Source organism: Gadus macrocephalus, chromosome 17 (genome assembly GCF_031168955.1).
Source record: "Gadus macrocephalus chromosome 17, ASM3116895v1".
Classification (NCBI taxonomy): Eukaryota; Metazoa; Chordata; class Actinopteri; order Gadiformes; family Gadidae; genus Gadus; species Gadus macrocephalus.
The window spans coordinates 11228821-11248403 of NC_082398.1; the positions used below are offsets into that span (position 1 = coordinate 11228821).

Below are 19583 nucleotides of genomic sequence, written 5' to 3' on the forward strand. Positions count from 1 at the left end.
CGGTCTCAGAAGGCCACGCCCCCCCCCCCCCCTCACCCTCAGCCCTCCAAAGAACTGAAAGGAAAAACTCCCTGAAGGATCAAGAGAGAAGCCCTGAGGAGGATCACATGAGAGAGGACCCCCCCCCCCGCCTTCCAGGTTCTCTGGGGAGGGGCTCCGGGAAGATAGAGACACAGTGGGCATGAAGGTCAGAGGCTGATAGCCGGAGCACAGTTCACTGGAGGGGACCCGAGAGGCTGTTGTGTTAGGGAGGAGGGCGGGGGGGGGGGGGTCCTCAGTGGTCAGAGGCCTTTGGTGTTACTGCAGTGGTTACCGAGGAGTAATGGGGTTTGGTCACCCCGCGATCCCGACCAGATGTGCACCAGTTGCAGGGCATGGTATGAAAAACGTCTCTCATTCCTAGGATTATATATATACAAGGTTATTAGCACACACTGTCTAAAAAAGCTTCACATCACATGGATACGGGCTTGTGCGGCTTATTCATCATAGATGTTTGGAAATTGAACTCCAGAGAATCAATCACGAATCAGATCATGACTCGTAAACGATGACATGAGTTATTACGCCAGGACCGTGTGTTAAAGAGCCTCGCCTCAAGGCACACCGGTCGCCGTCCACTGCCGTGGGCTGTGTGTGGTGGCGGTACCATCACGGGGCTGATGTGGGACTTATCACAAGAAGAGACAGGGAGGACCAGTGCCCGTGTGGAGTCAGGTAGTTACTATGTGTAGAATGTAAAGAAGCAGAATGTATGGGGCTGACTAGTGGAGCTGGATACGAGATTGAGATCATCATGGAGTCTTTTGTGACTCCATGAGGTGAATTCAGAGAGGTCATTAAGGAGCACGTAGGGGTTAGACAGTGATTACAGAGACAGGTCATTGAGGAGCAGGTAGGGGTTAGAGAGTGAATACAGAGACAGGTCATTGAGGAGCAGGTAGGGGTTAGACAGTGAATACAGAGACAGGTCATTGAGGAGCAGGTAGGGGTTAGACAGTGAACACAGAGACAGGTCATTGAGGAGCAGGTAGGGGTTAGACAGTGAATACAGAGACAGGTCATTGAGGAGCAGGTAGGGGTTAGACAGTGAACACAGAGACAGGTCATTGAGGAGCAGGTAGGGGCTAGGGGTCATATTGCTCTTGGATGCCTACAGGTTAGGCTTCGCCCCTGCCCCATTTTATAATGTTATATTTAATAATATAATCCAAGATTAGATAATGTGGGTGTAGTGCATGCAGACAAGTCAACGTGTGTGCGGGCGTAATGTATAAAAAATGAGTATATATATTTATATATGTCTGTGTGTGTGTGTGTGTGTGTGTGTGTGTGTGTGTGTGTGTGTGTGTGTGTGTGTGTGTGTGTGTGTGTGTGTGTGTGTGTGTGTGTGTGTGTGTGTGTGTGTGTGTGTGTGTGTGTGCGATTGCGTGTGTGCAGACCAAAGGGAGGCTTCCCCACACTTGTGTCATCAGAGCTAAACCGGGAAGGAGGTAATTGCGGACTAGCGTTGTTCGTTTAACTCCGACTCCGTGATAACATTACGGTAATGACAACACGGAGGCTGGATCGCATTATGACGACGTGCTTTTCACTTCGTAATTGCCACGTTAATTGCAATGTAGTTGCACAGGTCCACACTCGCGCCGCGAACCAAACCAGCAAGAGGGGTGTGTGTGTGTGTGTGTGTGTGTGTGTGTGTGTGTGTGTGTGTGTGTGTGTGTGTGTGTGTGTGTGTGTGTGTGTGTGTGTGTGTGTGTGTGTGTGTGTGTGTGTGTGTGTGTCTGTTTGTGTGTCTGATTGTGTGTTTGTGTGGTTTCTTAGCCTAAGTATTTAAGCTCAATGACTGCAATGTGTAGTGCTTGCAACTTTGAAGGCCTGTGACATATGTCACATATCGCGTGTCTGTTTAAATAACATCCTATATATATATAGATAGATATATATCTATATATATAGCTGTGAACGTAATCCTGTCATGCTAAATCCGGATGGTTCTCTACACCTGGGTTGAACCCTTCAGATCTCGATTTAGATTTGATTGCGTCCACCTCTGCCTCACCAATCCCACGTCTTTGTACCGAAAAAAACACAGCTCAGTTCCACTGGGTTTATATCCGTTTGGGATGTTTTGGGGCCTCTATAACGTACAGTCCAAAAAACGCTTAGCTTCCATCTGTGCACCACCTGTTGGATTCCAGCTCCAGCGTTTTTTTTTGTATTTTTTGTAATCGTGGTTTTTATTTGTGTTTTCCCTCCGTCCCCAGTATGGATGGAGGGCTGTTTGCATTGGCCAGATGTAACTCCAGCTGGAGGGGGGATCTAGGTCACCCTAGTCACACTTTATTCACTCCAAACCACCTCTTATTTATTGCATAGGGTAGAAAGGTAAAGGACTTTTGTGAAATGTTCCTCTTACTTAAATGTCTCCCCTCCCTCCTCCTCCCCTCTCTGCTCACTCACCTTCTCTTCCCTCCTCTCCCCCCTCTCCCTTCCTTCTCTCTTCCCTCTGTTTCTCCTGTCTTCCCATCCTTTCTCCTCCTCTCTTCCCTTCTCTCTTCTACCCTATCCTGATCTCTCCTCCTCCTCTCCTCTTCCCTCTGTCCCTCTCTCCTCCTCCCCCCCCTCTCCTCTCTCCTCCTCCACTCTCTCCTCTCTCCTTCTCCCCTCTCTCTTCACTCTCCTCCTCCCCTCTCTCTCCTCCCTCCTCCTCCCCTCTCTCTCCTCCCTCCTCCTCCCCTCTCTCTCCTCCTCCCCTCTCGCCTCCCTTCTCTTTCCATCTCTCTCCTCTCTCCTCCTCCCCTCTCTCTCCTCCTCCCCTCTCTCTCCTCTCTCCTCCTCCCCTCTCTCCTCCCTTCTCTTTCCATCTCTCTCCTCTCTCCTCCTCCCCTCTCTCTCCTCTTTCCTCCTCCCCTCTCTCCTCCGCCCCTCTATCTCCTCTCTCCTCCTCCCTCTATCTCCTCCCTCCTCCTCCCCTCTCTCTCCTGTCTCCTCCTCCCCTCTCTCTCCTCTTTCCTCCTCCCCTCTCTCTCCTGTCTCCTCCTCCCCTCTCTCTCCTCTTTCCTCCTCCCCTCTCTCTCCTCTCTCCACCTCTCCTCTCTCTCTTGTCTCCTCCCGTTCTTCCACACTTTTCGTCTCTCGAGGGTCCATCCATCCTAATTTGAGGATGCTGGGTTGCCGTGACAGCAGGGGAGGGCCGTGGCATTGTGATGCTGATATTCAGATGACAATGGTCATCACACACAGACACGCATACACACACGCATGCGTGGGCGTGTGTGTCATCTTATTTATTGTTTAGATATACGTTTGATTGTTATTTTTTACCTGAGAAAATGCATTGTGTTCTTTATCCAGATGTTTTTCTGTGAGCTATTCCGCGCTCTCTCTTTCTCTCTCTCTCTCTTTCTTTCTCTCTCTCTCTCTCTCTCTCTCTGTCTGTCGGTCCCCCGTCACCCCAAAAATACCAACATGTCCGACTATGTTGGCAACCAATCCAAAATCATCCCCTCTCTCTCTCTTTCTTTTCTTCTCTCTTTCCGCTTTTTTAACTATCCAGAGTCAGATCAGTCTCTCTCTCTCTCTCTCTCTCTCTCTCTCTCTCTCTCTCTCTCTCTCTCTCTCTCTCTCTCTCTCTCTCTCTCTCTCTCTCTCTCTCTCTCTCTCTCTCTCTCTCACCATACTTCGCCATGTTGGCAGGGCTCGTTCTACCAGCTGATATCAGCATTCCCTGGCTCCCAGCCAACTGGCAACACTGCAGGAGCGAGAGACACAGGGAGAAAATGGGAGAGAGAGAGAGAGGGAGAGAGAATAAAGGAAAATTAGTGAATAATAGAGCGGATAGAGGAGGGTGGGGGGGGTTGAGGGAGAGAATGAGAGGGGGATGGGAGGGAATGAATCAGAGAGAAAGAAAGAAGAAATAAATGGAGGGGAGAAAGAAGACACGGAAGAGGGGAAAAACAATAATGGCGGATTAGGAAGTGTGTGTTAGTGTGTGTGTGTGAAGTGAGTGCGTAAATGCACACGTGTGCTCGGGCGCGTGCACGTGTGAGATTGATATGGTGTGATACCCCAATGAGTCATCGCTGAGCTAAAATGTCAACTGGCTACAGGAGAATGTCTTTGTCATTGCTGGGAGCGCGCACACACACACACACACACACACACACACACAAACAAGAGTGTGTGTGCACGTGCACGCACTCATGCATACATAAACACACGGTTTCACGCAAACACATATGAGAACAGTCTTCGGCTCCTACACAAGCACCTGCGCACACAGGCCGCCATTGTATCGCCACGGCAATCGATGACCTTTTACGGTTGTCGTGGGCGACATCATCGCCTGCTCCAACCTAACGACCAGAAAGACAAAGACGACCAAAAATTGCCAAATGTGTCGGTTCTCCGAGCAGAATCAGTTCTCTCTCTCTCGCTCTTTCTGACACAAACACACACAGTGACACACACACACACACACACACACACACACACACACACACACACACACACACACACACAAACAGACAATGGCGTGGATGTTAGCGTCACACACACCCAACGCACGAGAAAACAACATCACACAGTCACACAACCTCTTTCATGCACACATGCAAACACACACTCACTCACTCTCACCCAGACTTACTCACTCGTTCAGTCACACACGCACAACCTCACGCACAAACACTATATTTTTCTCTCTCACACACACACACACACACAAAAACACAATCTTTCTCTCTATCTCTCTATCAAACAGACAAACACACACAAACACAAGCTTTCTCTCTCTCACACACATACACACACACAAACGGTATCTTTGATGGGGAGGTTTTCTCCCCAGGACATTAAATGATATATTTTCTGTTTGAATATCTATTGATAAGGTTATTGATTCTGAAGGCAGGACATCCTATTATTATCGATATTGTTGATACTTATGAGTTGAATTAAATTGTGAGAATATTGACGTTTACGCAGTCCAATAAATAAGAATAATATTGCCTTATTTTTTACCTTAGCTTTTTTGCAAAAATCCAAACATTTTACAGAAACATATTTGTGAGCGGGTCATTATGTCCGAGTAGGCGGGCAAAACATTCCAACCAATAGAGGCCTGAGTAGCCAGTAGGCAGGTGGTGGGCGCCCCCACGCTAGCCAATCCGATACTTAGCAGGGTTTTTCTGTAAGTCATGTCCCGCCCTGTAATCCTGTCTTCCCTGGAAATACTTTGAATACTTCAAGGACGCAAAATATGCTGTGGAATGAATCTTTGAATCATAACGTGTTTTGTGTTTTATCCTCCTGCGTTATTTAGACAATGCATATGTTTGCAGCAGCTGCTGGTATAATATGTTAATGTTTACTTGTTGGCGCCCCAGGCCCTAGTTCGACGTCTGTCTTCTCAAAACCATCCACACATTTTTATTATATTTCAGCTCACTGTGACACAGCAGAAAACACTGTGTTTGTGTGTGTGTGTGTGTGTGTGTGTGTGTGTGTGTGTGTGTGTGTGTGTGTGTGTGTGTGTGTGTGTGTGTGTGTGTGTGTGTGTGTGTGTGTGTGTGTGTGTGTGTGTGTCTGTGATTGCGTGTGTGTGTGTGAGTGTGTGTGTGTATGTTCAAGCTGTATGAGTACACAGGAAGGGCGTGCGAGGGAAGGCCAAACATCTCACTCCCATCCTGTTTGGGACAGTGCACGTCCTGTGGTGCCCTTAACTCCCATGACACACACACACACACACAAACACACACTTAAATCCTGCTTAATGTCTGCACTTAATACACAAACACACACATAAAATAGCGTATACACACTTAACATATGCACATTTAAAACAAACACATACACACATACACATACCGTGTGTTTAATGATGCGCACGTATTAGAGTGCACGTGAGGGAACAGGTGTGCACCTGTCTCTGGGTCTGTATACACCTGCATGTGCACGTGAGATAAAGCAGAGATTATAGTGGGGGGGGGGGATAGAAGTGTACTAGTTTACACTCCATAGCAGCGGCAGAGTTCAGAACAACGGAATCAGAATTTGGAAGTACAGAATGTATTCAAATGTATTCCACGGGGTTCCACTTCAAGAAGAAGCCCCCCCTTTGAAGTCGTTCCATTTAAAAAATACAGTTTTGGTCGATTATTTGAAAGGAAATGTATGATTGTAAGGGTTGCTTGTTGACTATATTAGGAAGCAAGCAAACAGGGTGAGCTGGAGAGAGCGAGTGCCGGTCAATATAGAAGTGCATTCGGTTGTCATTTCTTTAAGTAATTATTTACCATTGTTATTAATGAGATTGATAAGCAACGTGATGATTCATCGAGTTAATTAATTACATAGGTCCTTTTTTGGATGACTTTATTGGGAATTTATACTTACAGTATACGAAAGAGAAGTGCCAGGCATAAATGATGCTTTTACTCTTAATTGATTGAATTGTGTTGCAGTATAGAGTGCAGTCCAGGCTACGGCATTAGCATGAGTCTTAGCAGGCGTTGTGTTATTTATGAACAGATGTCGCAGATTATTTGGTGATTAATGTCTTTGTTTTTTGTTTTTCCGCAGAGGACTACGTTTGGATCCTCTCCCCTCAGTCAAGACAGCAAAGAATGGCACAGCGTCACACACACTGCTGGTACAAACTCACACACACACACACACGCGCGCGCGCACGCACAAACGCATAAATGCACACACACACACACACACAAACACACACACGCACACGGTTGTTTAGCCTCCACACACACACACACACACTCAAGCGCGCGCGCGTGTGTGTGTGCGTGTGTGTGTGTGTGTATGTGTGTATCAGACTAGGTCAAGGTCAGCATGCAGCTAGATTATTATGCACAACATGCTAATACATCTCTCTGCACCTCGTCTTCTTCTGGAAGACCTCTCTCTCTGTCTCTCTCTCTCCCTCTGTCTCTCTCTCCTTATCTCAAAATGCCAGTTACTTTATTTGCATGGAAAATATACATTTATATTGCGAAAGCACAATAAGTAAAAACATAACCCTATCCATCCGTCTCTCTATCTGTATCTCTCTGTATCTGCATCCGTCTCTGTCTGTATCTCTCTCTGTCGGTATCTCTCTGTATGCGTGTCTATGTGGTTTTGCCTATCTGGTTTTTCTCGTACGTATTCATCTTCATATCTGTCTCTTCCTCGTTCTGTCTGCTTCTCTGCCGTTTACTACCACTCTGCCTCCTGCTTTCTCTCGCTCCTCTCCTTCTCTGTCTTCCACCACGTCTCAACTTCGTTCTCTCCCTCCCTCCCTCCCTCCCTCCCTCCCTCCCTCCCAGAGAATGGATTCCCCTCCAGAGTGTGTGTTGGCCCTGTCGTGTGAGCAGCCCCCCTCCCCGTCCACACTGCCCTCCCTGGACCACAGCCCCCTGGCTCCCTCCTCCCCCACCACCACCACCAACCCCCCCACCCCCCCTGGCAGGCAGGGGCCCCTGTCCCTGCCCGCCAGCCCCCTGCTCCCCCTGCACACCCCCGGGGCCTCCCCCCTGGGCTCCGACGCCGCCCACTACTTCCCCCTCTCCCCCTTCCCCTCCTTCCCCCCCGACGACCACCTCCTCCTCCTTCGCCACCACCACCACCACGACGACGACGAAGACGAGGAGGAGGAGGAGGAGGATGAGGACGACGGAGACCCCCTCGCAGCGGAGGGGATGGAGCTGCAGGGGGGCCCCCCGTCGTCCCCCACCCCCGCCGTGGCCCTCTTCCCGGGGGAGGGAGGAAGAGGCGCGCAGGAGGCCCTCGGCGGGGCCGGTCCGGAGGAGAGCTCCCCCCCGGACGTGGCCCGCACGGCCCCCCAGCTCCTGGGCTTCGGGGCCCTGGAGCTGGCCCTGGCCTCGGGGCAGAGCGGGGGGTCCGGGGGCCTGGGCTGCAGCAGCGACGAGCTGGACCTCCAGCTCTTCCAGAAGGACGCGAGCGGCGCCCACCCCAGGGTGACGCCCGCGGCGGGCGGAGCGGGGGCCTCGCCGGGCCCCGCCCTCCGGTTCCCGTGCCTGGTGTGCGGCAAGAGGTTCCGCTTCCAGAGCATCCTGTCGCTGCACGCGCGCGCCCACAGCCTGGACCGCGAGCGCCGCGCCGCCCCGCTGTACCGCGCCGGGCTCCCCCCGCCGCCGCCGCCGCCGCCGGCCCCCCTCAAAGCCCACCTGACCCAGAACCACCAGGGGGTCCACGACCAACGGCCGCCCCCACCGAGCCCCTCCTCCGCCCTCATCCAGCACCTCCGCGACCAGGCGGAGCCCGGCGACACGGAGGTCCTACGCAACGACAAGAGCTGCCTCATGGGGGGCGCTGACATCACACCCCTGACCCCCCCGCTGACGGAGGACGCCGTCACCTCGCCGTACTCCTCCGCCGCCGCTGCCGCCGCCAGCTCCTTCCGCTGCCACGCCTGCAAGGGCAAGTTCCGCACGGCGTCGGAGCTGGCGCGCCACGTGCGCATCCTGCACAGCCCCTACAAGTGCTCGCTGTGCCCCTTCTCCGCCAGCCGCGAGGACGACCTCGCCGCCCACCTGCGGGAGTGCCACCCGGCGCCGGTCCCGGCCCTCCTCCGCCCGCCCTCCCCCGCCGCCTACGGCGCCCGGCCCGTCGTGGCCGCCGCCCCCGACACGCCCCTACCCACCCCGATGCCCACCCCCACACTGACGCCCACGCCCCAGGTGTCGGCGGTGGTCGCCGCGGCGCCGGCGCCGGTCGCCACGGCGCCGGCCACGCCCGCGCCGGCCACGCCCGCCCTGCCGGCGTTCCGCTGCGACACGTGCGGCCAGCGCTTCACCCAGTCGTGGTTCCTGAAGGGACACATGCGCAAGCACAAGGACTCCCTGGACCACAAGTGCCAGGTGTGCGGCCGTGGCTTCAAGGAGCCGTGGTTCCTCAAGAACCACATGAAGGTGCACCTCAACAAGCTGGGCCTGAAGGCCGGCCTGGGGGGCCTCGGTGTGAGCGTGGCGGCGGGCCTGGACCCCTCCGCCGCCGGGGCCGTCAGCGGCCAGTCCCTCAACGCCCTCTACTCCAGCCTGCTGCTGGCCCAGCGCCGGGGGGCCGCCGGCGGGGGGGGCCGGGGGGCCAGGGGCCGGTCGGAGCGCGACCACGGAGGGCGGGGCTCGGTCCCGGGCTCCGGCAAGTCGGCCATCCTGGGGTACCTGGGGCTGCCCATGGACGGGGGCGGGGCCAGCTGCATGGAGCGGCTGCAGGCCGTGGCGCAGGTGGCCGAGATGGGCGGCGTGAGCGACCCGGGAGGGCGGCCCGGCGGGGTTACCATGGAGACGACGGCCGCCGCAATGGCGGCGGCGGCCGACGGCGGCGACCAGGTGGCCATGTGGCAGCTGGTGGCCCGCAGCCTGCTGGCGGCGCAGCAGGCCCAGCAGAACCAGCAGAACCAGAGGAGCCAGCAGCAGCAGAGCCAGAGGGCCCAGAGCCGGAGCTCCGCGCTGGGGGACGCCGACCAGGTCAGGGCCTACCTGGGCGGGCTGGGCCCCAGGCAGGAGACGGTGGCCTCCGCGGGGGCCGGGGCCGGCGGGGGGCCCTGGGAGTGCCCCGACTGCGGGAAGCTCTTCAGGAGCCTGCAGCAGGTGGTGGTCCACGCCCGCGTCCACGTCCAGAGACCCCAGAAGGGAGGAGGAGGAGGAGGAGGAGGAGGAGGAGGAGGAGGAGGAGGAGGAGGAGGAGGAGGGCTCGGTGGAGAGGAGGGCGCTGGGAGCGGGAGAGCGACAGGACGGAGTGGAGGAGGAGCAGGAGGAGCAGGAGGAGGAGCAGGAGGTCGATCCAAACCCCCCAGCGCCGGACCTCGACAGACAGGGTCCGCTGGAGGATTCCACCCGGCCATCTCCAGCCACCACGGTACAAAGCTCACACACCCCGCCTCTGAACTCACTGCTACTGCTGCTCAGGGTGGCGGCCATGTTGGGAGATTCTGTAGTGGACATTAGATGACGGTTATGGCATTGCAATAGTTGTTAGGTGATGGTTATGGTTAGGTGACGGTAATGGGATGGTAATGTGATGATATTGGATCAATCTGAAATGGTTGAGTGATAGTATACTGATGGCGATGTGATGGTTATGGGATGGTCTAGTGATGGTTATAGGACGGTTAGAAATATAATTTGCGCCAGCGACAGGGCTATGCAGCACTCCTGATTCTTATGATCCCTCCAAATCAGTCGAGGTGTGGTCAGCAACACAACTCCCAGAGCACTCATCGGCTGATGAGCGTTGCTGACACTCATCAGTCGATGGGTGTCAGCAACACAACTCCCAGACCTTCATGGGAAGGTCATGATTCAGTGTAGTCGTCCCTCTCACTATGTGATGTTTTCACTGCATCCATAACTATTATTTTCTCCTGGCTATGGCGTTGGAGTCCCAGCTCTCTGCAGTCTACCTGTTAGCATCATTGAGCAGGACGCCCCCCTACTGACCTGCTCCCTGCTAGCATGTGTCTCCATCCGCTGAAAGCTACAGCTACAAGCTGATAAAAGACCAATTGGTAGAACAGTGTTTCCTTAACAGTACAGTTTACACTGCTTTACAAATAAAGTCACTGCCGCATCAAAGCAGGTATGTTCAGAGAATACATATGTATATAAATACATGTCTATCTGTGTGTAACACCCATGTGCTCCGTGTCCCCCCCCCCCCCCCCCACCCCCTCCCAGCGGGTGAGAACGGCCTGCCGGTGGCCCCCCCCGTGGCCAGTGGTGGCGGCTCTGCATCCCGGGAGCGCGTGCGGGGTTCGGGGGTAAAAGACTGCCCCTACTGCGGTAAAGCCTTCAGATCCTCACACCATCTCAAAGTTCACCTGAGGGTTCATACGGGTGAGGCACTGCCCACAGGCAACAACACACCAGACTTCCACTAGAACCTTCCATCCCAGATGCCAGTGTGACTGACTTTTAATCAGACAGCCTTGTTGTGTTTCTCCTTTGGAAAGGGTCTCTTTGCTAACGTATGCTAAGCTATCGCCACTTGGCTGGTGGGTCACTATTGCAGCGTTGTTGATTTAAGCTATGGTCACCATGCTAAATTGCTAACCTAACCGTCCCTATGCTATGCTACTTTTGCTAGAGAGTAAGATATTGTCGCCGAGCTTTTGTCGTTTTGTTAAGCGAACATGAGCGTGGCGCTAAAAGCGTGTCTCTTGTGTCTCACATGAAAAGGCAAGCATTGGTGTTTGTACTAAACGCAATGCATCACAGACCTTTTTAGGGTTAGGATGTTGAGGTTTGGGTGCGTCCTCTGATACAGACAGCTGATACGGGTACGAGTCAGGCCGGGTATAAAGTTCCAACACATTCTGATTCCGGAGAACACTCTTTCTTCACACTTAATATCCCTGAACAATAAAAGTTCAAATCTGATCAAATCTGAAGGATAATTTTTCGTCAGTCAAACATTTCCTAAGAGGGCTTTTTCTTATATTTCGCCATTCATTTATAAGAACCCAGCACATATAGGAGGGACGCTAGCGAAGCATATCATAGCGCCGGTTGAATCCCACCGTGGCGTTTCCCAGGAGGCGTTCAATGAAAGCTATTCAGTGTGAGCATCCCCAGCGCTCAGCGCTTAGCTATAGGCCGTGGCACCTGCCACCACACAGTCACGCTATTGTGCGTCAGGCAGCATACAGTACGCCTTTCCCATGAGCTATCTCTTCAATCTGTCAAATGACGAACCACGTGTTCACTTTGGAAGAAGGGGGCTGAAAAAAGAGAAAGACATTTGAGTAGAGCTTTATTTAACAGGTTGAAATATCACTCCCTTGGCACAGTGGTACACTTTAGCCTATGAATACAATCGAAGCCCTTCAGGAATCCATCTTGCCTAGTTTTCCAATATAGGTGTTGACTTTAGTGGACAGATGGGAGGCGAGATCTCTGCTGTTATAGAGTGGAGTGTTATTTCTGTAATATAGTTACTTTGCTGTTTCACCGATAAAGATCACTTTTTTATTTTCATATCCAACACGTTATCTCCTCTTCATACAGCTGAAAAATGCTCCCTGGTTTATCTGGGAGCATTGTGCCTATACTCTATAAAATAAGGCCATCTACTGGGGGACATTGGAACTGCAGGCCTTGAAAGCAAAACTCGCTAAATGAGCTCAGTAGAACAGAATATGGCTTTGAGTCTAGCTACACAATAGGATAGAATATTATTTTTGAAGTAAACTACCTAGTAGAATAGATTAAATTAGTTTTAGTTTAACTACAATGTAGAATATACAATTCTAGAGTAACAGCACTACATTTGGGGTTTGCTGCCATTTACATGCTTAGTCCTGTCTGCAAATGTACACTGTAATAACGGAATTACCTTAAGCGCTTTCTCTATTGATGCTGCTGTGTTTGAATTTAACTAACCCTTTCATCTAACCCATTTCAGCTTACCCTAACCCCTCCCCTTCTTTGATCCTAAACCATCTCATCTGCACTCTACTAATCCTTTCATTGAACCCTTATTAACCCTTTCATCTGACCCTTACTATCCCCGTCATGTGACCATTACTAACCCCTTCATCTTACCCTAGCCCATACACTTACACTAACCCTTTCATGCAACACTGTAGCTAACAAACGTTGTTGATGAACACTGCAACGACAGGACGGACAGCATCCCTCCCAGCTCCCCCCCACAGCAACATGTCAGAGTCAGGGAGTGAGTTCAGTCTCAGAGTCTCAGTTTCACACCGGTGTCTCTCTCCCTCCCTCTCTCCCCCCAGGCGAGAGACCCTACAAGTGCCCCCACTGTGACTACGCCGGCACCCAGTCGGGCTCCCTGAAGTACCACCTGCAGAGACACCACCGCGAGCAGCGCAACGCCCTCTCCACCTCCTCCTCCTCCTGCACCTCCTCCTCCTCCTCCGCCTCCTCCAACAACTCCCCCACCATCGTCAACACCATGGCCCCCTCCGGCGCCGCCCCCCCCCGCCGGGACGGCCCGGGCAAGCAGGGCCGCTCCCAGAACCACCAGGGGGGGCACCCGGGGGCCGGCCACAGCCAGGGCCACCGGGCCCCGGCCGACAGCCTGGGCCCCAGGCAGCTGCCCCAGCACCCCCAGCTGCAGCCCCAGCAGCAGCCCTGGCTGCTGGGGCTGCCGGAGCAGCGCGAGCAGCAGAAGGCCCTGGCCGCGCTGCGGGACGTGGACGTGGAGGCGCAGTACCGCTACCTGTCGGGCGTCATGGGGGCGCTCTACCAGGGCGGCCTGGAGGGGGGCTGGATCAGGGAGTCCCCGCCCGCCAAGACGCCCAAGGTGTCACGCCGCAAGCCTCTCACTACCAGCCGCATGGTGCCGCCGCCGCCGCAGCCGCCGCCGCCGCCGCAGCCCAACGGGACGGGGGCTGACCACCACGGGGGCGAGGGCGCCGGGCCACCCCGGCCCGCGCAGGGCGAGGGCGGCGGCGGCGGCGGCGGCGGCGGCGGCGGCGGCGGCGGCGGCGGCGGCTTCGAACCGCTGGACCTCTCCCGCCGCACCTCCCCGGGGCCGGACGGAGCGGAGGAGGACGGGGGGGCGGGCGCGGCGGCGGCGGACCCCCTGAACCAGTGCCTGTTCTGCCCGTTCCGCACCTCCTCGGGGGAGCTGATGGCCATGCACCTGCAGGTCAACCACACCAGCAAGTCCCGCCGCAAGAGGGGCCCCTCCGCCCCCCCGGGGGACCAGGACGGCCCCGCCAAGCGGCTGCAGCGCGTCGCCCCGGACCCCATGGCCATATGGAGGTACGCCAGCGAGGCCGGCGAGGACCAGGGGCCCCTCGGCGGGAGCCAGGCCCACAACGGTATCTCGGAGGCCGGGGTGGAGCCGCTGGGCGGCAGGGGCCTCTACCAGCAGGGGGGGGTCCTGGCCTCTTTGTCCAGGAAGCTCCATGGCAACGCAACGGAGCCAGAGGAGAACAGGAAGGGCAATGAGGAAGAGGAGGAGGAAGAGATGGAGGAGGAGGAGGAGGAGGAGGAGGAGGAGGAGGAGGAGGAGGAGGAGGGAGAGCTGGAGCCGCCGGAGGAGGACAGCAGCTTGGGGGGGTCGCCGGAGGAGGTGGGGTCCCCGTCGCTGGGGTTCGAGCACTTGATGAGGGAGGAGGGGGGCGTGGGGGCGGACTAGGTCTGGCGTCAGGGAGAGCAGTGGGCGGTGGTGAAGGGTTTTTGAACGGAAGGAAGAAGAAGGAAAAATGGCGGAACTGTAAAAGCGCGATGAGAAGTGATCAGGGGAACGTAGTGCTGCCTGAGGATTCATGTTCACAACCTTTTTAGGGAGAAGAGGTAAAACAAGGCCGGGCTAAATATTTATGTTTAGTTTCCCATCAAATATTTACTCACATTATGACAGTGTTGTCCTCACAAGGGTTGTCCTCACCAACAGTTATTCTCACGTTCAGGACATTCTACACTTTCCTTTTGGTCCAATTGAATTTTACCCCAAGAGGGCTCATCTTAAGTTAAGGAAAATGTCTGCAACAAACATGTTAAATGGTGCTTGATTTCCCACAGCCCTTCCAGGTAATACGGGCATTTCAAAACACTCATAATTGATGTTATTGTTATAAATTATTCATTATTACGGTTGACTGCTGTACTGTTAAATGTGTCACTGATTGTGACATAGTCAGGTGCGAACAAGCATGCCCTTCTCGATTGGACAGTAAGCCACTGCTCTGTCATAACGAACCGAACGATTGGTTGGAAGGAAAACAGCAGATGTCCTGAGATTGGTAGGAAAAAAAGCAAGAATCGTTAAGGAATGTTTTGTTAAGTGACTTTCGAAAAAGCCAACCTCAGCTTTACTGTTCAGTATTCTCTCCGCATGAAAGAGGCGGCCATGTTAAGGACGATGACCTTCTTGTTCAGATTCACCTATACTGTAAATCCTGACTGTGTTTGTCTTAAAAAAAAGTGTTTCTAGAAGTTTGAGAAGAAGTGCGTAGATGAACGAGCAGTTTGTGTAGATCTTTTTAGTTGGCTAGCTGTTATAGTGGCTGTTATCGTGCACCGTCGAGGGAGATTGTAGACCGCTATCGGGTCGACGCTCTGGTTGGATGTTTTATCTGAATATACAGTTTTAAAAGATATAAGTATATTGGACGGAAAATGGTTCTTGGAGTGTTGTGAATAGTGAAACTTTTAGAGCATTATGCGAGTTATGAAAAACTGAAAAAAGACAATGGACGGAGCAGCGCCTACCTGCGATGGGGAGCTAAATTATTAAGTGTTGAAAGCGTGTTTGCAGTTTGATATCCATCGCAACGGAGGTTGGCAGAGATTCCTACGTTAAACGAAATAAAAAAATCCAAGCGTAACTAAACGAAGAACGAAACAGCGGAGACCAGCTGAAGGAAGACGCTGGAATGTTTTCGCTGACGTTTATGATCACAATGGACTGACACGCCCGTTTAAGAGACGGAAACTCTGACACGAGGAAGAAGACGGACTGTAAACATGCATCCATGTCCCCGCGCGGGACTCAAACTAAACATACTCTTGGTATAATCTAGACGAGTAGATTCCCCTAACCTCTTGCTTTTATTTGAAAAGAAAAAGACAATGGTAGGAGGGAAATCATTAAAAACACTAACAGAAAACATAGACCTCCCAGTAGAATATGTGTAGCTTTTGTAAAAACAAGAAAAAGAAGCAAAGATGAAAAAACGCAGAAAAATACTTTTTATGTTTTATTTTTTATTTCAAGATGCTTACAAAAAGAGGTTATGATATAGTTATTATTGATTTTTATGTTTTTTGAGCTAAGACTAGTCGGAATGTCGATACAGAGCACTGTGCAAAGTTTTAAGTTCCCAAAGTAGATTGTTCTTCTGTTTTGATCGTTGTCTTTATCGATATACCAAACTTTTATTTTGAAAATACTCACTTCCGGGGTGGCTAACAGTGAAATGCTGTGTTTTGACCCTCATTAACGACCATGTTAATCAATCACAGTTAATCAACCGATGAAGCTCAAACCGTGGTATCCATACATTTAAAAATAGTACTTTTACTTTCCATTGAAACGGAAATATTAATGACAATGCACTATTAATGTCGATTATCACCCTTTTAAATATACTGCCATTCAATATCTCAACACATTCATAGAGAGCATGTCGAGCATCGAGACTCAAAGGCATGTTCCTGATGTTTGAGTGGACATCGTCCTCCATAATGAAGAGTGAGACTCGGTGACTCCTCTCGCTAACTTCCCAGCCTATTTGTTATGAAGGGGTAGCCAAGGATTGTGACCGCCGCCTTACGTGAATCTGTCGTTGACTTATTTCTTTCAAATGTGCATTATTAACTATTGTCTTTTTCTCGGTTAGAGCACCTTAAGTTGAGTTTAGTTTCTCGGTGAGACGTCCGTGAGTGGTGTCTGCTTCACGACTGCTGTCTACGCCGCTGTGCCTTCTGTCTCAAAACACTTCCTGGTGTATATTGTAAACGCTCACCAAAAGCACTTAGACTATATCTTTTACACACTCTTTGATGCTCTCTCTCTCTCTCTCGCTCTCTTACTCTCTCACCATTTCTCTCCCTATCCCGCCTCCCCCTTTATTTAGCATGCTGCTGTTCTCTCTGATCACTGCTGCATTGACCCTCCATCTCTAATCCTTCTCCCTTCCCGTTGTCCTTTCTTGTGTTCTTCCCCACACCATGTTCTCGATGGTGGAAATACCTTTTACATTGAAGATGAATCTTCACCAATCAGGCTCTTTGGCCTTTAAACCTGACCACTTAATACCCACTAGCATAGCTAGACATTTCTAAAACAATGGTTTGGAAAACCTTTTGAGTTCAATTCCTAATTCTACTACTTGCTTACTAACCTTTGGAAGAAAAGAAAACAACCAAAGCCCAAGTCTAAAGACTGAAAATTTGAATATTTTATTTAACTTCACAAGGTGCCAAAACACGTCCATAGCGACTCTAAAATGTTTAACCCTTTGGAAATGCACATGCATCTACCAACTGTCTGGTTTTGTTGTCTTAATTTAATTTGAGACATCTTACTTGCTACTCTCTCTCTCCCTCTCTGATTCTCCATCCCAAAGCTTGTCTGTTATGTATCTCTCTCTCTCTCTCTCTCTCTCTCTCTCTCTCTCTCTCTCTCTCTCTCTCTCTCTCTAGTCTGTTATGTGTATCTCTCTCTTTCTCTACCACTTTAAGGTGGCGCGTACTATCTGGTATTGAGGCCTTTATTAGAGTTTTATTTCAATTTGATGTGGTATTCATTCAAATGCCGTTGAGATGGGAAAAAGTGATCCTCTTTATAATGATAATTGTTGTTGTTTTTATTTTTGTTTTGCATTATGGAGAAAAACAGACAAAAAAATACAAGAGAAATGTGTTGTTGAATGTTGTACAGATAGCGCTAGAGACGTGTTTTTTAAATGAGAGGATATAAACCTGGCCTGTGGTCGCCCCGCCCCTCTGACCCCCAGCTTTCTGTAAGAATCAGATATGACTAAAACGGCCTGTCACTCACTGATCGGTGAAACTATGCGAAACACAGCCTGTCACCCACTAGTAATGTATCAACCATTTAATCAAATGATTTGAGGAACAAGTTCTTTCAACAACAACAAACAACTTGTCGATACTACACAAATACATTTTTGTGCACGGCTGATTTTATGATTTGACGACCATTCTTGACATTGCACCTTATCGCTGTATCTTTGGTCGCTCCTTTTCTTGCCGCCAAACGATACTTTTACAATCAAGTGCGTATTAGAAGTTGCCTCACTAATGAAAGTCGGTATGAAGACTATTCTGAGAGGGGAGGGGGACCAGGCTGGGTTTGGAGCTCTTGTGTAGTTGAGCGAGGAGAACTCAATCTAACCTTAGTAGTGACTAATATTGTGGAAAGATGAAAAAAAAACACATTAGAAGTAAATAAACACAAACAAAATCACATTGCTTCTTTATTCATGTGTTACGTATCCATTCGTGTCATTTATTTCTCTGATTTTAACTGTTAAAGTTAAGAGCATTAAAAAAATACTTTCTCCTCCCATGTTAACCAAATGTCCATCCCTGTCTTAATGCTACTGTGGCAAAGCGAAGGTGCAAGTTTTGGAAGAAATCAGCATTGGTGAAAATACCAGTAATGCCAGTAAATAACAATTGGTAGGCCCGTTTTATTTTTTTACCTACACATTTTCTTCGACAATCTTCACCAAACGATCCCAGTCCAACTGTGGCCAATCTCTCGCCTGCTAAAATGATGTCAGGTTTGCCGTCTACTCTGCCTCAATCCATTTGAGGGCAGGATTAGTTCAACACGGCCAAAGCTGGGTTGCTAGATTGGAAGATATCGGAGCGTTTGATAGAAATGGCCAAAAAAACGATGAGTAGTTGACTTTTTTGGTAAAAAAAAAATTCTTCCTCATTCTGTACCAGAAGGGGATCTCCAACCTCCGACCTCATTGTTGTCACCATCTTGGCATGAGTATTCAATGTAACAACATTGCATGAATTGAATTGCATGTAACCTCAAACCATCTGCTTCACGATGCATCAGATGAGCAGCCGACAGAGCAGTTGGTTATGACCACCGGAGTTCCTGGCTCGACGTCGTCCATCGCCATGGAAACATTCTGTAAGCCTAACGATGTCATGTGAATTGTACCGACAAATAAAACATCCGACCATATCGGGGGGTGTGTCTCGCTGGAGGAGCCGGGGAGGGCTCTTGGCTCTGAGCCCTGTAGACCCAGGTCTGAACGCTGACAGTCGGGCTCCAGGGAGGCCTAATCTCTCTCCCACACCCAGAGGTTCATTCCTTTGTTTCTGTTAGACTTTCCAGGGGACGGAGGGGGGTCTTCAATGAAGACAAGTCACTTTCATCTCGCTCACACTTCAAATTTTTTTTTGCAAGAGGGCTTATGTTTTTTGAAACACCCCCAGCCCCTGTGAATGGGGGGATGCAGACACGTTTTGGGGCACCATTGGGGGCGTCCCCTTCTCGGTGGCCGGCCGTATGTGCGGGGATTTGAACCTGAGCCTACAGAGTGCTCCCCAAAAGCCCTTACCGCTGCACCACCTAATATATGGTGAGATGTAACGCTAGACTTTACAATTCACATGGCTTGGAAATAAGAGGTTTCTCTTAAATTCACACACTGAATCAACATGGCAAGGGACGACAGTGGGACTTAAACCCTGGATGCCATGAGAGATCCCTTCGTTGCCCCACCGAGATGCCTGCTAGGATATGGTCACAGGCTATATTTGACATTTCAGCTCACAGGACTTAGAAATGTATACTGTTCATTTTAATGGAAATCTGCAGAACTTCAACATTGTTATCCAACAGCTCGACAGGATAGGATATCGTCTGAGGTTATATATGACCATATAATTATTAAATACATCACATCATTCAATTTCAAAATAACATTAGGCTGCAAAGGCGAACAACGTCGCCAGGACTTGATGCCAGGTCTCGACTGTGTTATCCAAATGCTCTTTCCCCTGGTCCGTGAGATAGACATTACAGTCAGTGGCCAGAGGTCATACATGACATTAAAATATCCATGAAGTGACTAGGTTTTTTAATTA

General features: G+C 51.0%; 1 protein-coding gene across 6 annotated transcripts in view; it reads left to right on the forward strand.

The window, feature by feature from the left end:
• The window catches only part of znf219 (zinc finger protein 219), a 28679-nt gene extending 10745 nt beyond the window's left edge, over window positions 1-17934 (forward strand). For 4 of the 6 annotated variants that reach the window (XM_060076916.1, XM_060076920.1, XM_060076919.1 and 1 more), the window contains 4 exons: window positions 6586-6655; window positions 7329-9882; window positions 10701-10859; window positions 12764-17934. In XM_060076916.1, the coding sequence (XP_059932899.1) occupies window positions 6586-6655; window positions 7329-9882; window positions 10701-10859; window positions 12764-14136 (4156 nt within the window). In that variant the 3' untranslated portion in view covers window positions 14137-17934. The remainder of the gene's footprint in view (window positions 1-6585; window positions 6656-7328; window positions 9883-10700; window positions 10860-12763) is intronic. The other 2 variants (XM_060076917.1, XM_060076922.1) reach the window with 2 other exon arrangements.
• The last annotated feature ends 1649 nt before the right edge of the window (window positions 17935-19583 follow it).